Source organism: Girardinichthys multiradiatus, chromosome Y (assembly GCF_021462225.1).
Source record: "Girardinichthys multiradiatus isolate DD_20200921_A chromosome Y, DD_fGirMul_XY1, whole genome shotgun sequence".
In the NCBI taxonomy this organism is placed as follows: domain Eukaryota; kingdom Metazoa; phylum Chordata; class Actinopteri; order Cyprinodontiformes; family Goodeidae; genus Girardinichthys; species Girardinichthys multiradiatus.
In genome coordinates, this window is record NC_061818.1 from 28636904 (window position 1) to 28654395 (window position 17492).

At 39.5% G+C, this 17492-nt stretch overlaps 1 protein-coding gene across 14 annotated transcripts; it reads right to left on the bottom strand.

Moving 5' to 3' along the window:
- Positions 1-2: 2 nt before the first annotated feature.
- On the bottom strand, positions 3-17216 carry LOC124864862 (ELAV-like protein 3). 14 transcript variants are annotated; one of them, XM_047359812.1, is made up of 8 exons: positions 16796-17216; positions 10569-10785; positions 10371-10474; positions 7361-7514; positions 7041-7269; positions 6549-6602; positions 6035-6073; positions 3-5308 (listed from the first exon to the last, which is right to left on the bottom strand). In XM_047359812.1, exons 1-8 carry the CDS (start codon positions 16802-16804, stop codon positions 4960-4962), a joined length of 1155 nt encoding a protein of 384 aa, XP_047215768.1. In that variant the 5' UTR covers positions 16805-17216; the 3' UTR covers positions 3-4959. The 14 variants fall into 14 exon arrangements, with proteins under 14 accessions (XP_047215768.1, XP_047215767.1, XP_047215769.1 ...); XM_047359811.1 differs by having other exon boundaries at positions 7041-7266; positions 10569-10788; XM_047359813.1 differs by having other exon boundaries at positions 3-5287; positions 10569-10788.
- Positions 17217-17492: the final 276 nt, after the last annotated feature.

Consider the following 17492-nt stretch of genomic DNA (forward strand, 5'->3'; position numbering starts at 1 on the left):
ACTTTTATTTGTAACTTTCATTTATTTTTTTCTGGCATGTAAAGTACAAATAATTAAACAATTCCATGAAAAAGTCTTCAAGCGTCTTCAGCTGAAATCCCAGTAATAAATATCCTAGTCTAAACTGAAAGGAGTATTTTTTATCTTTGCTTAAATTTGACATTGTTCATTTGGTCATGTTTGGAAGTATGAGATTTTGTAGTTTTTTTGTTTTCTTTTCTGCCGACGTTGCTGTCAACAGAACTATTTGATCGTTTTTACCTTTTGATTTGTTCTACCATTCCAGGAAAAGGTAAGAAAAACATCACTAAGTTACTGCATCCCCTCTTCTAAATAAATAGACACAAAATACAGCTGAGAAACAGAAGGACCACTCACCCTTTTGCTACTCTAGAGACTCCCAAGAAAACCTTCCTGTAGCTTGTTGGAACTCTGTGATATTTTTCCCAGAGTTCTTGGCTGAATTTGTGACAGTCTGAATTGCACAAATTGATATTAAAATTGATATATATGGCCTCACCAAAATATTTATTTGACAGATTCAGAAGTCTCAAATTAAGTTTGGTAAATTCAGCCCATCAGCAAAACAGGAAAGCATCTTTTGAGCAAATCAAACGAATGTGTCCCCCTGAAGTGGGCCGAAGCCTCACTAAAAGGGGCGCCTTCAAATTAGGGGATCACAGAGTGGTTGGAAAAAACAAGACTGTGATTAGGTTAAATAATTAAACATTTTTCATTTAACAAGACAAACAGAACACAGGCAGTAAAGGCATAACATCTAGCACACAGCATGTATGTTTATACACTTCAATTAGTTAAATATAGCAGTGCATTCTTTGACTATGGAGAACGTTTCCAAATCGTACTTCTAAAGCTGTTTTTCTATTTGTCCCCCTTATTAAGAAACAAAATGGTGTAACCACAATTTGGCAAACTTAAAATCTTTTAAAACTTGCAAATATAATGAAATAAACCATAAATATACACAAAACATACTTTGTACGAGGCAATAATAATAATAATAATCATAATAAATAGTTTTTAAGTTAACAATAAGTTAAAACTACAAGCTTAAAGTCGCCCAAATAATACAAGTTTGTTGGCGCTATTTTTAATTTTTTCAGTTTAAATTATTTTCATGTTGCAACAAAAGCTACCACAGACTTTACAAACACAATTGAACACAGTTTGATTGAAACAAAAGAAATCTAACTAAGTCTAAAATCTGCATACACTGTAAAAACTGCAACTAATAAAATGGAAGAAAAATAACAAAGTGTACCCAATCGATGCAACCAAAATGTAATCTTCGACCCATGTGTGTTCTCTATGGCAACATCAACAACACAAATACACTAAGCTGACAAGTGAGTCCTGATATGTAAATGAAATCAAGAAATTACAGGAAAATGATATTTGAAATTGACGTGGGCTAAAACTGATGTTTTGTTAGACAATATTCCTTTCAAAGTGATTGAGAAAAGCTCTATTAAAGTCAGCCAAAAATGCAGTTTGAGCTTGTGTGGGCAGAGCACGAAATAGGGACTGAGGAAGTGATCATGGCACAATTTGAAGATCGGAGCTCTCATTCTTTGTTTGATTCGGTAACGAGTCTGTTCGATTTAATCGCTTTCGCCTGAACAGTCGCTCCTCTTGCAATTCTGCAAACCTTTTCAGTGTGACGTTTCTTTTTATTTTTTTAAAAATATATATCATTTGTTCTCAGTCAATATAAAAACAAAGCACATTGCACTTACTGTTCCATAGGAAAGTTTTTTGTCTTTTTAAAAGGATTATTGTTGTTGCTGAAGCAGTTTAGTACTGTTTCCTGCCATAGTCCTCGGCTCTCATACATCAGGTGTAGGTCTCCATATGGACCCGGTATGGGAGGTCATTTTTAGACTTTATCTTGGCTGCAGTTCAATGTGGTCTGTTTTCTTACTCTAACGTCTTTCCCTAGTCTTACCTCGTGCTCAAAGTTAATGTGCTATCACTTGCAAGAAACCAAATGAGCTAGATTAGACCTTTCTGTGATTAGCTGTAGAGAACAGCAATCACCATTTGCGGGGGAGAAACAGTATGAGTCAGATCAAAAAAATGTCAGCAAAAAGTATTTGCAATGTTATAAAAGATTAAGATAAAACAGGTGATTTGAATGTCAGGGGAAATATGTGGATGCATTTTTTTTGCCTTGGTCACAAGGTGAGTTGAGTCATCCCTTTTTTTTATACATGCCTTTATTGTACTGCATGATATATGTGCAAATGTAGTGGATTTTATCATTTGGTATGGTGGTTATTTGATCCAGAAATGGAAATCGATATGCGTAACTTACAATATATACTCAAAAGCAATTCTAACTTAAATTGTCGAGGGTCCTTGCTCAACAAATAACAGATTTTTACAGCAGTTATGTAGGGGATATTATAGTACATTTACCATTCTTAGTACTGACTTGCAAAGCAATTCTTTGGCAAAGATCAAATCTATGTCATTGTAAGGATTTTCAATGTGAATCAGCACATTTTGAATGTTTTTATGATCAATCTGCAAGCAGCTTCTTCAGTTTTAGAGCGGGGCACTGAGCCAATCTTACTGCAGCTCTGTCTGGGATTTTCAGGTCAAAGAACTTCCATTGCTGAAGCAACATTGTACACGATTTCAAGAGTGCGTCCAAACACTCGAAAATGCAGATGTGTCTGTCAGGTTATACCCTGGCTGTTTGAATGTACCTTCTATTGGGTCAGATTTGTATTTGTATTGTTTTCAAACGGTTAAGTTGTGTGAGATATGCAGTTCCTTCGCCCCCTCCCCAGATCCCGACCCATACACCGCAGGCTTCTTCCCTCTTGCTCTGCAAAGATCAGAGGGTTTGAAGCAAAGCCACACGGTGTCCCAATTTTTTCCAAGCTTAAGAATCTGTAAAAATTCAGCACATGTCTTGTTCCTTTGTATGTATAAAAATAGATTATCTCTAATGTAATCCTTTTCAAAGAGACCGTCCTCTTTGGCTAACACAGCGTCACTTAGAAAAGCAAAAATGACTTGAATATAGCTGACCTTATTTAACGCATCATTGTGCGCCTGTGTCTTGATATTAAAAGACACTCACTCTCCACATGGTACATCAAAAATCTGGGCTGCAGCAGACACTTCGACTACATGGGTTGGGCCTTATTGTTTCATCAAGGGTGCCATAAATAATCCCAGTGCTCCTGGGTTGGGGATATTTTAATCACCAATTATTTTTGTTGTTGCACCAAATAAATCTGAAGAGACTTGGTAAATGCTCTTTTATGATCAAAAGTGTAACTATGACACCTCTTTTCAAGGTTGATGTACCGTCATGTTTGAGAGTTCAAAGTTACCAGGAAGCTTTAAGAAGAAGAGAATGGCTTTAAAGAAAAAATGTCACTTTTTCAGTTTAAAAAGCTAAAGAAGGTAATCTTTCTGCTTAATGGATATGTGTTCAGATACGACTCTTGTCAATTATGAGTCGTCTAACTGCTCAATGTAGGATACTATAGATCCAGTTTAATCAACAGAAAAGCAGCCTTTATCTTTAAGAAATTGAGGAATAATACTGGTGAATTTCATGTTTTTGCTTCTTTGCAGGCCTGCCCTGATTACTGAAGTTGTACTGCTTCAAGCATGTCTATGTTTTTCTTCCAACTATGCCTTCTAAGAGCAAAAACATGCAGGTGTAATTAAATTAACCTGCCCATCAGTGACACGTTTGCATTTTTTCTTTACCGACTGGTAGAAAAGCATTGCGGAAAAAACCAAAAAAAAACAAAAAACTTTCGATGCAAGAAAACTCCATTTGCAAGTCAGCCAAAGAGTAAAAACACCAGTATTTTTCTTTTTTGTCACAGCTGTGTGATGATGAAACTGTTTTTCCCCTCACACTCATCGCTCTCTTGCCCAGCAGAGAATTATTAATGAACGTCGTCACCATGGGATCGCTGCTGCTCTGCTCTAAGTTCACACACAGTCTGCATGTATTCAATCCACCACGAGGATGAGATCAAGAGAAAAAAAAATACAGCTTCAGAGGACTAAATATGTGTAAATCTTTCTATTACTGAACTGTGTCTCTGTGATACGTTACTGTTCTATCGTGATAATTCTCGTGAGACAGTGTGGATAGAAGTGATGGCCTTTGAACTGCTCTTCTCATTGACCATTGAGCTAAATCATGTTGGGTCTGAGCTGACAAGCTCTGATATATAAGAGAAAAATGCCTTGAAGCGAGGCACCACCTAATGCAGGTCAGGAAACAGTAGTCAAAGTTTCTAGAAAATGCTTACATACTCGGCTATTATAACCACCTTAAATATTGAATATATAGTAATATTTTAATAGACGTATATAAGAGAACACTGTTTTTAGTTTTATTTTCTTTGATCTAAAAAAATCACCGATTCAAAATGCCCAAGTGTAAAAAAAGTGACTACATCCCCTCCAGCAGGATAATGGGAGAGATGGTGGGGTAAGAGTTTGGGTAAATTGCACATATTTTTTTCGATAATTTTGTTCGTCAGTTGTAGTTATTTGCCTGAATTCAATCAAAGCACTCAGTACACATTCTCTGTCACATTCGTTAGACTGTCTCCTAAATAGAAAGCTCTTCCCCCTTGCCCCCTCATCCCCTCAAAAACAACACCAGCTACGTACCCCTTCTAATTCAATCCAGGCAAATACAGGGAAAGACTTGCAAGTTGTGTAAAGAGAAAAGAAAGAACTCCACTAGTGTGTTTGTTTGAAACTCTTACTCTATGTTTGAGTATTTTTGTGTGGTTTGTGTGCATCTGCATGTCTGTGTTTATGAGTTTGTGTGAGAGTATGTCAGAGAGAAAGACAGAGAGACTCAGTCCAGGCCCATGTAGAGTGATGGCGCAGGGAGGCTCAGGTACGTCCCCCTGCAGGTCGAACAAGCTGGCACTATAGGCCTCTCCTTCAGGCCTTGTGCTGCTTGCTGGTTTTGAAGGAAACCTGCAGCACGCGGTCGCCCAGGCGATAGCCGTTTAGACTAGCGATAGCCATTGCGGCCTCGTCGTAGTTGGTCATTGTGACAAAACCGAAGCCCTTGCATTTGTTGGTGGTGAAGTCACGGATGACTTTCACATTGGTGACGGCGCCAAAAGGTCCGAAGAGCTGCCACAGGACGCTCTCGTCTGCTTCAGGTGACAGGTTGTAGACAAAGATGCACCAGCCGGCGCCAGTGGGACCGGTTAGGTTGACCCCAGCCAGGCTGGTCATGCTGTCAATGGTGATGGGTGAGAATCTGGGAAAGAGAGGAGGAGAACTACCATGGGTGTCATTCTGAAGTTCCACACAGCATTCAGTGCTTAACATTATCTTCTAATGGCTAGGTATCTGTGGCATCTGAGGACCCCCATCTCCATCCTCTCTCTGCTGTACAATAAGTAGATAAATATGTGTGGGCACCACAGTGTCTCCAAACTGCCTGCTTTTATACATAACGACACTGCGTGCCCTGAGACAAGACACCCACACAATGTGCATTTATTTTTTTTCTCTGCTGACCAGAGCCTCTGGAAGAATTGAACACATGAATCACGATGTTCAACTGAAATCACAGCATTGAACAAAACACAGAAACCTAGAGAGGGATGAAAAACAAACTGGAATCAAATCATATGGAAAACTGGAGCAAACAGAAGAGACGCAAACGGAATCTGGTATGTCCATGCTGGTGAAAAAAGGGGACATTAAAGCAACTGAAACCAACAATGTTAGTTCAGAAATAAATGTATAGAAATTATTCATATTGATTAAAAAAACAAAAGAACGAAAAGGTTAAACAAAGCCATGCCAGAATACCCTGCTGTTAGAAAGCTACAGACAGTACTAAATTCGGCAGAATGAACAAATGAGCTGTGGGCATTAGAAATTATGGCCATTTACAACTTCTTTTTGAGATTAAAGCAGCATGTGGTATTCCGGGCACTTTGTTTGAAGGTTTTATTTTGGCATGGATGCTTTTGAAAATACACCTTTTGGCATTTACCTCTTGACTCCGTAGCTGGCGTTTAGTAAATTGTCGAGTCTGCAACGCAAGAGGGAGAGTGAAGGGGATGCAAAGGTTAGTTATGAGATCTACAAGGAATGGGAGTGGTGGGCTTTTATGGTTCATGTGTAGCGTCTTCATCAGCTGGCCTGCAGAGGGCATCCTTCACTTCAACGCAGTCTCAAATCATCCAGCAAAACAATTCTGGCATGCATATAGTCCTACAGGTATTTATTATTTATTGTGACTTACAATATCATTTATTAGCTCTAATGTAAAAACATAGGCACATTTTCTAGTGACAAAGGAAGTATAGATCCCACAATACTTTTTTGAGAGATTCCTTGAAAAATTATACGTTTTTGCTTTTTGTCATTTAGCACAGCATCCACATAAATACAACCTTACCTGATAGTTTTAATTTTTGCAAGGTCTATAAGATATATGACTTATAAGCAGTATGCAAACCATTTAACGTTATTCTATTTGTACTTGGAAAAATCTAGTTTCTTACATTGTGTTTGAGCTGCTATTTGGATCTGGCCCCTTTCCAATTGAAGGGATCACACTGCAGTTTAAAAGAAAGTCAGAGAAAAAGTGTGAGGAGGAGAAGGAGAAAAAGGAGGAAAAAATACCATGTTTCCAATTAAGTAAAAGCTACCTATAGGATAAGCTTAATTATAGCTTTTATTATCAAAACGATTTTGTTTGCTTTAAACAGTTTACACGTCTTATTTTTTGCATAGTTTGAGTGAAGATCACATTTGCTGTTACATAAAATCCAGCTTCAACTATAAGCCATTGTGTGGTACAGATACTGTCTACAAATTAGGAAACTGATCTTCCATCTCTTTCAACATTACAATTTGACTCATTAAAACCCCTTTCCTGTGCTCAGACATTTGCTCTTGAAATGACATCTCTTTACCAACAGTAGAATGGTAAATGAGGGACTGATTTGGGGGTGAGGTGAAGGTTCAGGGTGAGGTTGGTCAAGGTTCAGTACCTGAAACGCTGAGTCTGATGGTGCAGGGGTCCTGTGTAGCGGCGGGCAGCAGTTTGGTACAGCTGAGTCAATAAGGCCTGGCCTGTCTTCTGGCTGGGATTGTTGGCAAACTTGACAGTGATTGGCTCAGCGGCACCCAAAGGCTTCTGCCCATTCAGTCCTTTGATGGCCTCTTCTGCTTCATTTCGCTTGTCAAACCGGATGAAGCCCACCCCACGTGATATGCCTGCTCCGATGACAAAATAAAGTGGATCGGCGTGACTACCTTGGTGTCAGTGTCTGCTTAGCTTGAGGTGAGGAGCTATATAATAAGGCTTTACCTGTAACTTGGTCCACGAGGATGCGGGATGTGATGATGCGACCATACTGAGAGAAAAGCTGCTCCATATCTTTCTGGCTCATGGTTTTGGGGAGTCCACTCACATAAAGGTTGGCATCACGGATGGATGCTGAGCTTGGTCTGGCATATGATACCTAAAACAGATTAAATAATCTATGACGTGCGATGAGCTTGAAGCACAGACACAGTGCCTATTTTATTGGAATTTAAATCAACAGGCCCAACACAAAGAAGTGCAACAATGTGAGGGGGAAGGTAAATTATACATGTTAGTGAACATTTTTTACAAATGAAAATTTGAATACTGGCATCTGTCCCAAATAGATTAAATAAGTGAACTTAGGTTTGAACTTTGACTGGGCCATTTTTAAAACACAGATATGCTTTAATTCAAACCAGTCAATTGTTGCTGTGGCTGCTCCTGTAGGTAGGTGTACCTCTGTCTCTGTCATTTGTTTTGCAACCTATAATCAACTCTGACCAGTTCCCATGTCAAAGAAAAGCATCCCCACAGCATGATGCTGCCACCACTATGTTTCATGGTTTTGAAAGTGTTAGTTTTCCTTTGCTAGTAAAATTTTGCATGTTGGCCAAAAGGTTCGGCTATAGTCTCATCCCACCAGCAGAGCATCTACATACATTTGTAGAAAACTGCAGGGGACTTCTTGTGACTGTTTTCAACAATTCAGCAATCTTAAATCTTGAAAAGCTAGATTTCTGAAGTGTACAACCAATGCTTTTTCTGACAGATTACCCCACATGAACCATTGCTCTGCAGCTAATCCAGATGTGAGCATCTTGACTAATTTTCTGATTAATGCTTTCTTTCTCGTTTCATTTTTAAATGATGGACTGAACGGGGCTCTGTGAGATGTTTAAAACTTGGGATGTTGTTTTCTAACCTATCTAAGCTTCACAACCTGATATCTAACATGATAGTAATCATGCTATTGTTTCTTCACTGATATTTTATAGGAAATCACTGAGGCCTTCACAGAATAACAGTTTTTAGACTAATGATGTGACCTTTGAACTCGACAGAGGTTGCATACGCCAAATACACATTTTGAAAACAAATGAATAACTCTCCTTTTGCTTTCATAAATATGCACAACTTTGTGTAGGCAATCCCATGAAATCCCCCAAAAATGTATTGAAGTTTGTGTTTACAATATAACAAAGTTCAAGGCGCATGAATATTCCTGTTAAGCACTGTTAGCATGAATCCCACTGATTCTTGCTCTTCTCTACAGAACAAAGTGTTTCATTATTTGCCTTAAAAAGATGACTTTCAAATACAATCAATCCTTCACAAACACACTATTCAACAGCCGTGTAACTATTACTCCAACTGAATCCAGTAATTGCTTAACAACCATGTGGGACTTCTTTGCTTTGCTATGAAAAATATCAGCTTCAGTTAATGTATTTTTCCAAATTCTCCAGTGAGTCAATTAGTGCGGCGTCATTTTTGATGCATCTGTTCGTGTCCCACGAGGTTTTTCTTCCCGGTCTCATTTCAATGCCATTTTTTTTAATATATGAAAAAATTATATCTAAGTGATTGTGCAATCGATTGACCTATTGTAGTTTTTTTCTGTTTATGGAAACATATGAACACTTGAATGACAGATAGTGTGCTCCAGTGCTTTGTTGGGAGCGGTGTGTTTGTGTGTGATGGAGGGACAGTGTGAGTGTTGGTGGAAATAGGCTGAGCCGTTCTCCCTCTGTCCTGCCTCTTTTCTTTGTTTCTATTCAAGGGAGGCGAAAAGCTCCAACCGAGCAAACAATGTGGATGCACCTTAAGGCTAGCAAGAGTTCTCACAACTTATTAACGCACTATTTATTAAATGCATTTACAAACTTCTATAAAAGCTTGCAGTCAATATGCAGTTATGCCAGTCCTGTTAAAAGTATTTGATATTAGTTAATTGGTCAATATGTTATCTTTCAGATGAATACAGGTGCTTTAATTTCATAAATCAGAACAAAGGACCAGCATCCTTTGTGTCCACAGAGGGACTGTGTGAGCAGGAGGGTTGTGCTGTGTAGTGATTAGGGTGTTCTGGACAAGTCACGGGGGGAGCTGCTCTGTTTGGGGAGCAGAGACTGCCCTATAATTAACCCTCTCCCTGTCGCTCCCACAGTACAGATGGTGCCTCAAGCCCATATGGCCTCTAATCCTGTCATTGGCATTCTGCTGCCGATTCCTCCATCACTGCCCCCCCTCTCCCCCACACCTCGATCTTCTCTTTGAATATTTCTGTAATATGAGGAGAGGATAAGAATACTGACACCAGTTATTGTGTTTTCACATAAAAAAAAAAAAATCTTTATGGTCAGTGTAGTAATACTTTGGATTTTTATGCTTAAAAGTAACAATAACTATAACAAATAAGAGTCGGTTTTCTGTATGTTCATCCATGACTTGAACCAAAGTTCATTGTTTAACCACTTGAGTCAGAACATTTGTCGGACCATCACCTGCTTCCCACTGATGGAGGTCCTGCAGTTTGTCTCAGCCTTTGGTCTACTTTGATCAAGTTTGGGATTGAATGAAATTAGAGTTTAATAATATGACCCCCCTCTCTGTTTGTCATCTGATTTTGGGACAAAGAAGCCCCCTAATTAGACTAGATTTAGGGCAGATGGGCTAACCTGCACTGACCCATGTGCACCACAGTCAGGCTGCCTAATTGCATTTCTATCACAAAAACCCTCCACATGTTGTCCGCCCCTTGCTTTCTGACCTCCACTCTCTCCCTCTCCTTTCACTCTTTCTCATTCTTCCTTTGTTCATGCTACCACTCCCTTCTGCCTCCTCACTCCCCCCTGTTTTTGCTCTCCTCCCTCTCTGACATCCATTGCCACCTCTTTCACCAACCCCCTTGACAAAATCTCCACTTCCGTCCTTTTTGTCTGGCATGCTGTCAAGAATCCAAAATGAATTTAAAATGATTCTTTCTTTTAAAGAATAGAGTTTTGCTCACCTTGATTGTTTTAGTTTGCAATTTGAGACCATTTAGTGTGTTGATAGCCTTGTCTGCGTCATTTGGATCCACATAGTTTACAAAACCATATCCCAAACTCTGACCTGCAGAGAAAGAAAGATTATAGTGATGTTAAGTTTTTTTCAAAACCTGTCGGCTTGATCTGTACTTTTTTTGTGTAATATACCAATTTTGTACCTGTTATCTTGTCTCTGACTAGCTTGCAGGATTCAATCTCTCCAATGCTACCAAACAAACTTTTGAATTCTTCCTGGGTCATGTTCTGAGGCAGATAGTTGACAATCAAGTTGGTTTTGCTGTCATCTGTGGAGCCATTTGTGCTAATGACTGGGCCGTTGGGCAGACTGGTTCCGCTTGGACCATTGGACACCTGAGTTTCCATGGTGCTGATTATCTGCTGAGGGAGAGGGTGGAATTAGAATCATTATTCACAAAGAGACTTAGCTAAATTACACCTTAAACATGCCTCAAATCAATTAACTTACAGTAATACATGCTGGCTGTGCACAGCAGAGCACACAGAGGAAGCCCACTCTCTAACCATCAGAAGCGCAGGTTAAGAATCAGCATTGCTAAAATGGAGGTAGACAAGGTCTGATTTCCCATCCTCCATCCCCCCTTCCGCTCCATCTTTCCAGCTCTCCAGCTCTGTGCCTCTGCCCCTGCAGATGTCACAGTCCCTTTTCCTTACTCCTCCCATCCCCCTACTCTCTTCAAGGGTCAAACACCATTACATCATTACACAGGGATGAATAGTCAGAATGGTGGCTACAAGGCTGGCATGAGACCGAGGGAGCGGTTGGATGGATTTAGTGCTCCAATAAATAAGACATATCATGGTTTGTTACTATAAATTTGAATGAAAATGTTTTGCCTTCGGACTCTGTGGCATTTCGTTTCCCATTTTTTAAGTAAGCACGGGTTGGTGTATAGTGGAGTATTTTGTTTTGCTTTGATGTACACTATGTTACCTAATTAGAGCCATGCAGAAGGTCAGGAAAAATGCATCAAAGACAAACTTCCTGCTCCAGTTTTCCCTCTCGGCACCAAGCTCATTGCGACTGAATCAATATTTAGAGTGTATGATATCAGTCAACACCAACGCGTGTGTGTGTGTGTGTGTGTGTGTGTGTGTGTGTGTGTGTTTGTTTTGATTGTGAGTTTAATAAAGTTGAGCTGAACAGTACTTTATTAAGATACAAAATTATCAAAAAGAATAAAAAGCTAAAGAATCATGAATCAGAATCATGAAGACCTTTTACTTAAAAAATTTACTATTTTAGGCATATACAGTAAACACCTACTACAGTTTAAAACCTATTATCAGCTATTTTCATTTATTTAATTCAGAAATGTATTTGTTTATGTTCACTGCTTATTTGTAACAATTTGTTCTGTTATCTGACTTCTAAAGGTCTAAGTCTACATGCAAGTAAAGATGTATTGATGAAGTTTTTTCTTAATTTTGTGTTGGCTTCTTTTTGAATTTTAAAACTATTATTGATTATGGAAACGTTTTGTGGCTTTGTACACATGTGGCATCATCGAACAGTTTTTTCAAATTCTTGCATTTTTGTACCTTTGTGGCTTACAACTCTGCAAACTGAATAAACAGTAACACTTGTAAGTAAAAGTTGTTTACTTGCTGCAGTATATTAATTGGTTTCTGTCAAGGTAAAAGGGGTAAATGAACCCTCGCTGAAGCGCATATCATAATATTCTACCAACCAATAAAAGGAGTTAATTTATAAGTCCTACAAAATATTCCCTAATACTATTCTAAGAAAGTGTAGTTTGATGGACAAATATTGTAGATGCAATGTAATGTATTTCAATGTACAATATAGCTCATGGCACGTAACATCCAGCATTGCCTTATTGGGTTTATTAAAAGTGTAAACTCTCTAAATATATCAGTCTAGATTTTCATCAGTTTTAACTTGTATTGTCTCTGTTTCTTCACTCTATGTACGGCATTAAGAAACTACTGAAATTTAACAAAGTTCCTGACTTATTTTTTTGTCAGTTTGATTATGTTTTCTTGAACACATTTTTCTAATAAACTCATTGTCCCTCTCCTCTGCATCCATTTGTCTTGTTTTGAGCCTCACCTTGACTCAGGTTGCCCCGGTTACTGCCCCTCAACGACCACCTTGTTTCTAATGGCTGACAGACTTCCTTACCTAACTGTTTATTTGTCTGAGCCTGTTAGCATCAGACACACAGGTTAGACATGTGTCTTCCACATGCCGATAATCTGTGTCTGTAGAAACAAAGAACTGTGAGTATAGCATTGTGACAGCGTAAAAATAAAATAGTTGAAATTCACCTCTATGTACAAAGGTTGAGCAGCAAAGGGCCGCAGCCTGTCACATAACAATTTTGATGGGAAGGTAAAATGAGGCCTGCAATTATATATTTTTTGATGAATTAAAAAATAAATAGACATGTTGTTGTTTTCATTCTAGTAGAAGTGCATTACATTATGGGATTGCAGCAAGAAATGTGTCCAAATAATAACAAAACCCATATGAAACAAAAAAAAAAGGGGGGGGGAGTAAAATTTGACACTCCAGCTGGAAACCTCAGAGAGGCAGAGCAAGCATTCCCAGCAAACAGTGTGAGGTTATATAATTCATATATCCACAGTGCCTGCCAGACACAAGCAGCAAAAAAATTGGGATTTCATAGAAATGACTTCCTATGACTACATTTAACAGATAAGCTTTAATGTAGGTGTTATATAAGTCTTTCTCATGGTTTGCAGTACCTCTGTGCCTGTATAATAGGAAGGCATATAAAAGCATAAATTGTTAAAGGTCAGTATGCACGTGGTGCAATCATAAATTCTGAGATTTTGTCTAGAAAAAAAAAAAAAAACAAGATCACTGACAATTTCTTACTTAGATTCTTTGCTGCATGTCACTCACTTTGTATTCTTATTTCTCTCTGATGAGGACAAACACAGCTAATAATTCCTGATTTAAAATCTCCAACACATCACAGCTGTTATCATCATGTTGGGAGCCCCGCTGTTTGTTGTTTTTATTTCTATTTTAGGGGTTTGTGAGACCTCCCTTAATATTTAATGGAGTGCATTGGCGTCGCCCACACACAGTCCCAGACTTGCACGCAACAAGAGCTTTGCCTCTACCACCAAACACATGAAGCCAGACTTGCACGCAAACAAGAGGTCCGGCCTCCCTTTCCTAAAGCACCACCTACACTGTGCACAATTAAATTACACAACAAAGAAGCATTGCAAGACTTAATGTAAATGTTTGTCTTGTGGTCTCTGTTCTCTGATGCCTTAAAATCATCTCTGCTCCAAATGCATTGGAGCACTTCAGGCTGTAATCTACAGAGGAATAGCATGAATCTCACAAAGTTTGTGTGTTGCAGTTTACATCACCAATTTAAATAAGATATTGTGCTTTCTGTGGTTATTTCCTGAGGAATTTGAGGTACATTTTCTTGTAGAATGAGCTATTTCAGACTTAACAATTACAAAAACTGACTGAAGTGCAAAACCCCTTTGAACACCACATGAGATATGATATTAAGAAATATTTTAGAGCAACCATTTTCTTTTCTTTTATGATCAAAATATAACCTAATCTCCGGCCTATTCTACTTCTTATAGAGATTTTTCAGGTGTGAAAGACACAATCTAAAACAGAAAGCAAGTGTAAAATGTAAATGAGCCTTCTGAATAACACAGATTACAGGATTATCCCAAACAAAGGGCATTAGCCACACTCTCTGCAGTTTAAGGGATCATGGTGGCAGATGTAACACAACAGGATGACCAGAGTCACCGCTCTTGTCAACCATGAACAGAGACGCCACACAGTCAGATGACAAAATAAAAGATTTCTCAAAGATCGCAAAGATTTCTGGGTGTTACGGGTCGCTTTGATAAGATGACAGCAGACAGCGTCAAAGACTGCAGGACACAAATCTGTCTCACAAGTCCTTGGAGCATGAGGGGCGCTATCCAGCGTGCTGAAAAGGGAGTGGCTGTGTGAAGACACAGATGGCCTTGAAACAACCAAAAACAAAACGTCGACTTTATTCATTCTTTTCTTCATTTTAACTCTCTAAACCCTGAAGCACAAGAAAATATTTCAATTCAATTTAAACCTTTTAAAGAATCGACTGATTTCTGGGCCTTTACTCTTTAACCGCTTTAAATCTAAGACTGGTGAGCTCTGCTGGCATTCATAAACCGGAGCGCCTATTTGCTGAATAAACGTATTGAAAAGACCAAACAAAAGAGCCACCCGTTCCTCCTCTTCTCCCTCTCGCAGAGGGCTATGGCAGGACTATGAATATTAATGTAAACAGTGGCGCTTTGTGTCGAGGCCAGGGGCTGCACGACTCGCCAGGAACAATGATTGTTACAGTTGCCAGCTCCAAGTCAAAAACGCAAAGATGAGTAAAATATCCTTAATCGAAAAAGCCTATAAAGTCAGTATTTGATATTTGTAGTTTTTCTCAATTTTTTTTTTTTTTTTTAGATTTCAATGGCTTGTATTTCATTGTGTAACAGTAAAATTATCTCTCTTCACAAAACATTTACATAACAATTAAAATGGAATATTTTGTAGTAAAATGCACGTTGTTTATCCGTCGTAAAAGTTTTTACAGGGAATATAGAATAAAAAAAAAAAATAAGGGTATATATTTTAACATTTAAATACCTGTTGACCTACAAGAAGCACATCTCTGCTTATATAATTGCATTTATCGCCTATTTTAATAATTTTACCCTGCATTACTCCCTTAACCTTTAAAATCGACTGATATATATATATATATATATATATATACAATATCCGTCTTCAGTGTTTTGCTCCATGTAGGTCCAGTGAATGGAGCGAGTAGTATTTGCCCTATAAGAGCAAAGAAACGCTCTACAGTGATGGCCTCGCCTGTCCTTGTCCTTGAATTGTGTAAGTGCTTTGGGAAGGTTGTCTGACTCAACCCTTTTATTTGCTTGGCACTGCGGTACAGGCACGGGGGACTGCGGACCATGTGGAGGGGAGATGCTGTCACTATAAAAAAGGCCTGAAAGTAATAATGGGCTTCAACAAAGAGAAAATATGTGTATATTCCGGGGAGCAGCTTTGTCTCAAGTGTGTCCTTTATATTGTGAATAATATATTTTGTGCACTAAAATTAGTCATCTGATAAACTGTCTAGGCTTTTTATATTCAATTATTTTGATTAAAACGAATGCTCCCCCCTATTTGTGAGTGCTCTGTTTAGATTTCCAGTTTATTATTATTTATGTCTGTAATTCTATGTAAATGTTTTTAATTTTTACTGTTCTGCATACATAAACATTGTGCGTTCAGCCGTAGATCATGTCTAGAGGCAAAGCAGAATGGGTCGTTAAAGGCTTCAAGGCCCTCGTTTGATGCTCCGGTCTAACAGAGACACGCCCAATCCAGCCTGTCGGCGCAAACAGCAAAGCCAATTTATCAGCGCATCTCCTTTCATCAGACAAGCGCAGCGCTGGCATGGCCATCTTGTATGTGCAGCGCTGTGGTTCCTGGAGAAATGCGCTTTAAAATGGTGATGTCCGAGCGCGGCCTTAGTGGTGCCGTCACGGCCCCGGATATTTCCAGCCCATTTACCCGGTTGTAACATAACGAGTAGTCTGGGGAATTTGGACTTTGTCTGATTCAAAGCGAACCAGAGGATGCGTAATCTCTCTTCCCACCCCACACACATCTACTCTCGCAGAGTGACTCGGACTCGACTACCCCCCACCCCCACCCCCCTCCACGCCCCCCCTCGCCTTGTTGGATGGGCCCTCAGCCTCTGCGAGGCATCATGTTTTGTCTCACAAACCCGTCTCCAGCATCCTTGTGCTGCACCAGGCAAAGACAGCTGCCCCAACATCTTCCGAACCCGGAGCATCATTACGTTTCTTCCTCTCCATCACTACTATCCGGCACGATGTCAAATGCAAAGCTTGGATCTTGATCGTTTCAATAATGCATATTGAGATGTGACGTTTAGGCGACCAAGGCGAATGTAATCCTAAGTAAAAAGCCATAGCTACCTAAAATGGCAGGATAATGTTTTCACCAACGCTGAGGCTGTTTGCAGGCTTGGAGCGCAGCCGGTATGGCGCATCACACAGCGTGAGACTGCTAACTACCCATATCGATCGTTAATCTCATCAGAATGATATGGCATGCCATACTGGACAAAAAAGATAATCCCAAAGATCCGCTGTGTTTCGGCATGTGGGTACAAGTGGTGAGAGAATTTGTGTTGAATTAATCTATCAATGGCTGCATCACATGTGCACATCCAAAACAAATACTACACAAAACCTCCCAATGATGCAACTACTCACTCTAAAATAAGAAAAATAGAGGCATACGTACAGTAACCATTCTTGACGTACAATGAAATAAATCTAGGTCCTTCTTTTCTCAGGTCTTGAAGCGGAAGTCTGCGCTCTTGGGCCTTTAAATTATTATATAGCCTTTATGTAATATTAGAAGCAAAAAGTAAAAGAAAAAAAAGAAAAAAAGGAAAAAAATACAGTCTTCGTCAAATGATCTCAGCCCTCCGAAATTGTTGGTGTCCTCTACAGGATGAAAATGAGGAAATAGGAGTTTTCTTCTGAATGATGGTGATGGAGAAAGCTTCTCTCCGTCTGGCGTGGGCGATGGTTCAGAAAAAAAAGAAGCAGTGATCCTCAGCAGGGTGTGTCCAGGGGAGGGTGTTTTGGTTTTGCTGTTTTTGCTTGTGTATGTGTGTGTGTAATTCCTCGTTCCTCTCGCAGCCTCCTTCTGTGCCTCTGCTGCAATGTTCTTCTTTTATGCGTCCTCCTGGCTCGCAAAGCGCGTTGCTGATTGGCTAATTGTGCAGGGAGGGTACTACATGGCAGCCATTGCAATGCGCTCCTCTCCCATTATCCCCTTCAGGAGAGATCACCAAGAGTCCTCCCCCTCTCTCCTCTCTCCCCTCTTCCATCCCCAGCCCTTCCATCTCTTCACTCCCTCCTTCTCACTGCCCTTCCTTTCTTCCTGCCCCCCTCTCTTCACACATGCAGAGCACAGTGAATAGGACTCCACC

Bases quoted from the DNA above. Each gene is read 5' to 3' on its own strand.
- LOC124864862 (XM_047359810.1), bottom strand. The intron at 7,270-7,360 runs GTAAAGCCTTAT...TTGTCATCGGAG, and splicing joins CCTCGTGGACCAAGTTACAG to CAGGCATATCACGTGGGGTG. The intron at 6,074-6,548 runs GTAAGAAACTAG...CTTGCGTTGCAG, and splicing joins AATAGCAGCTCAAACACAAT to ACTCGACAATTTACTAAACG.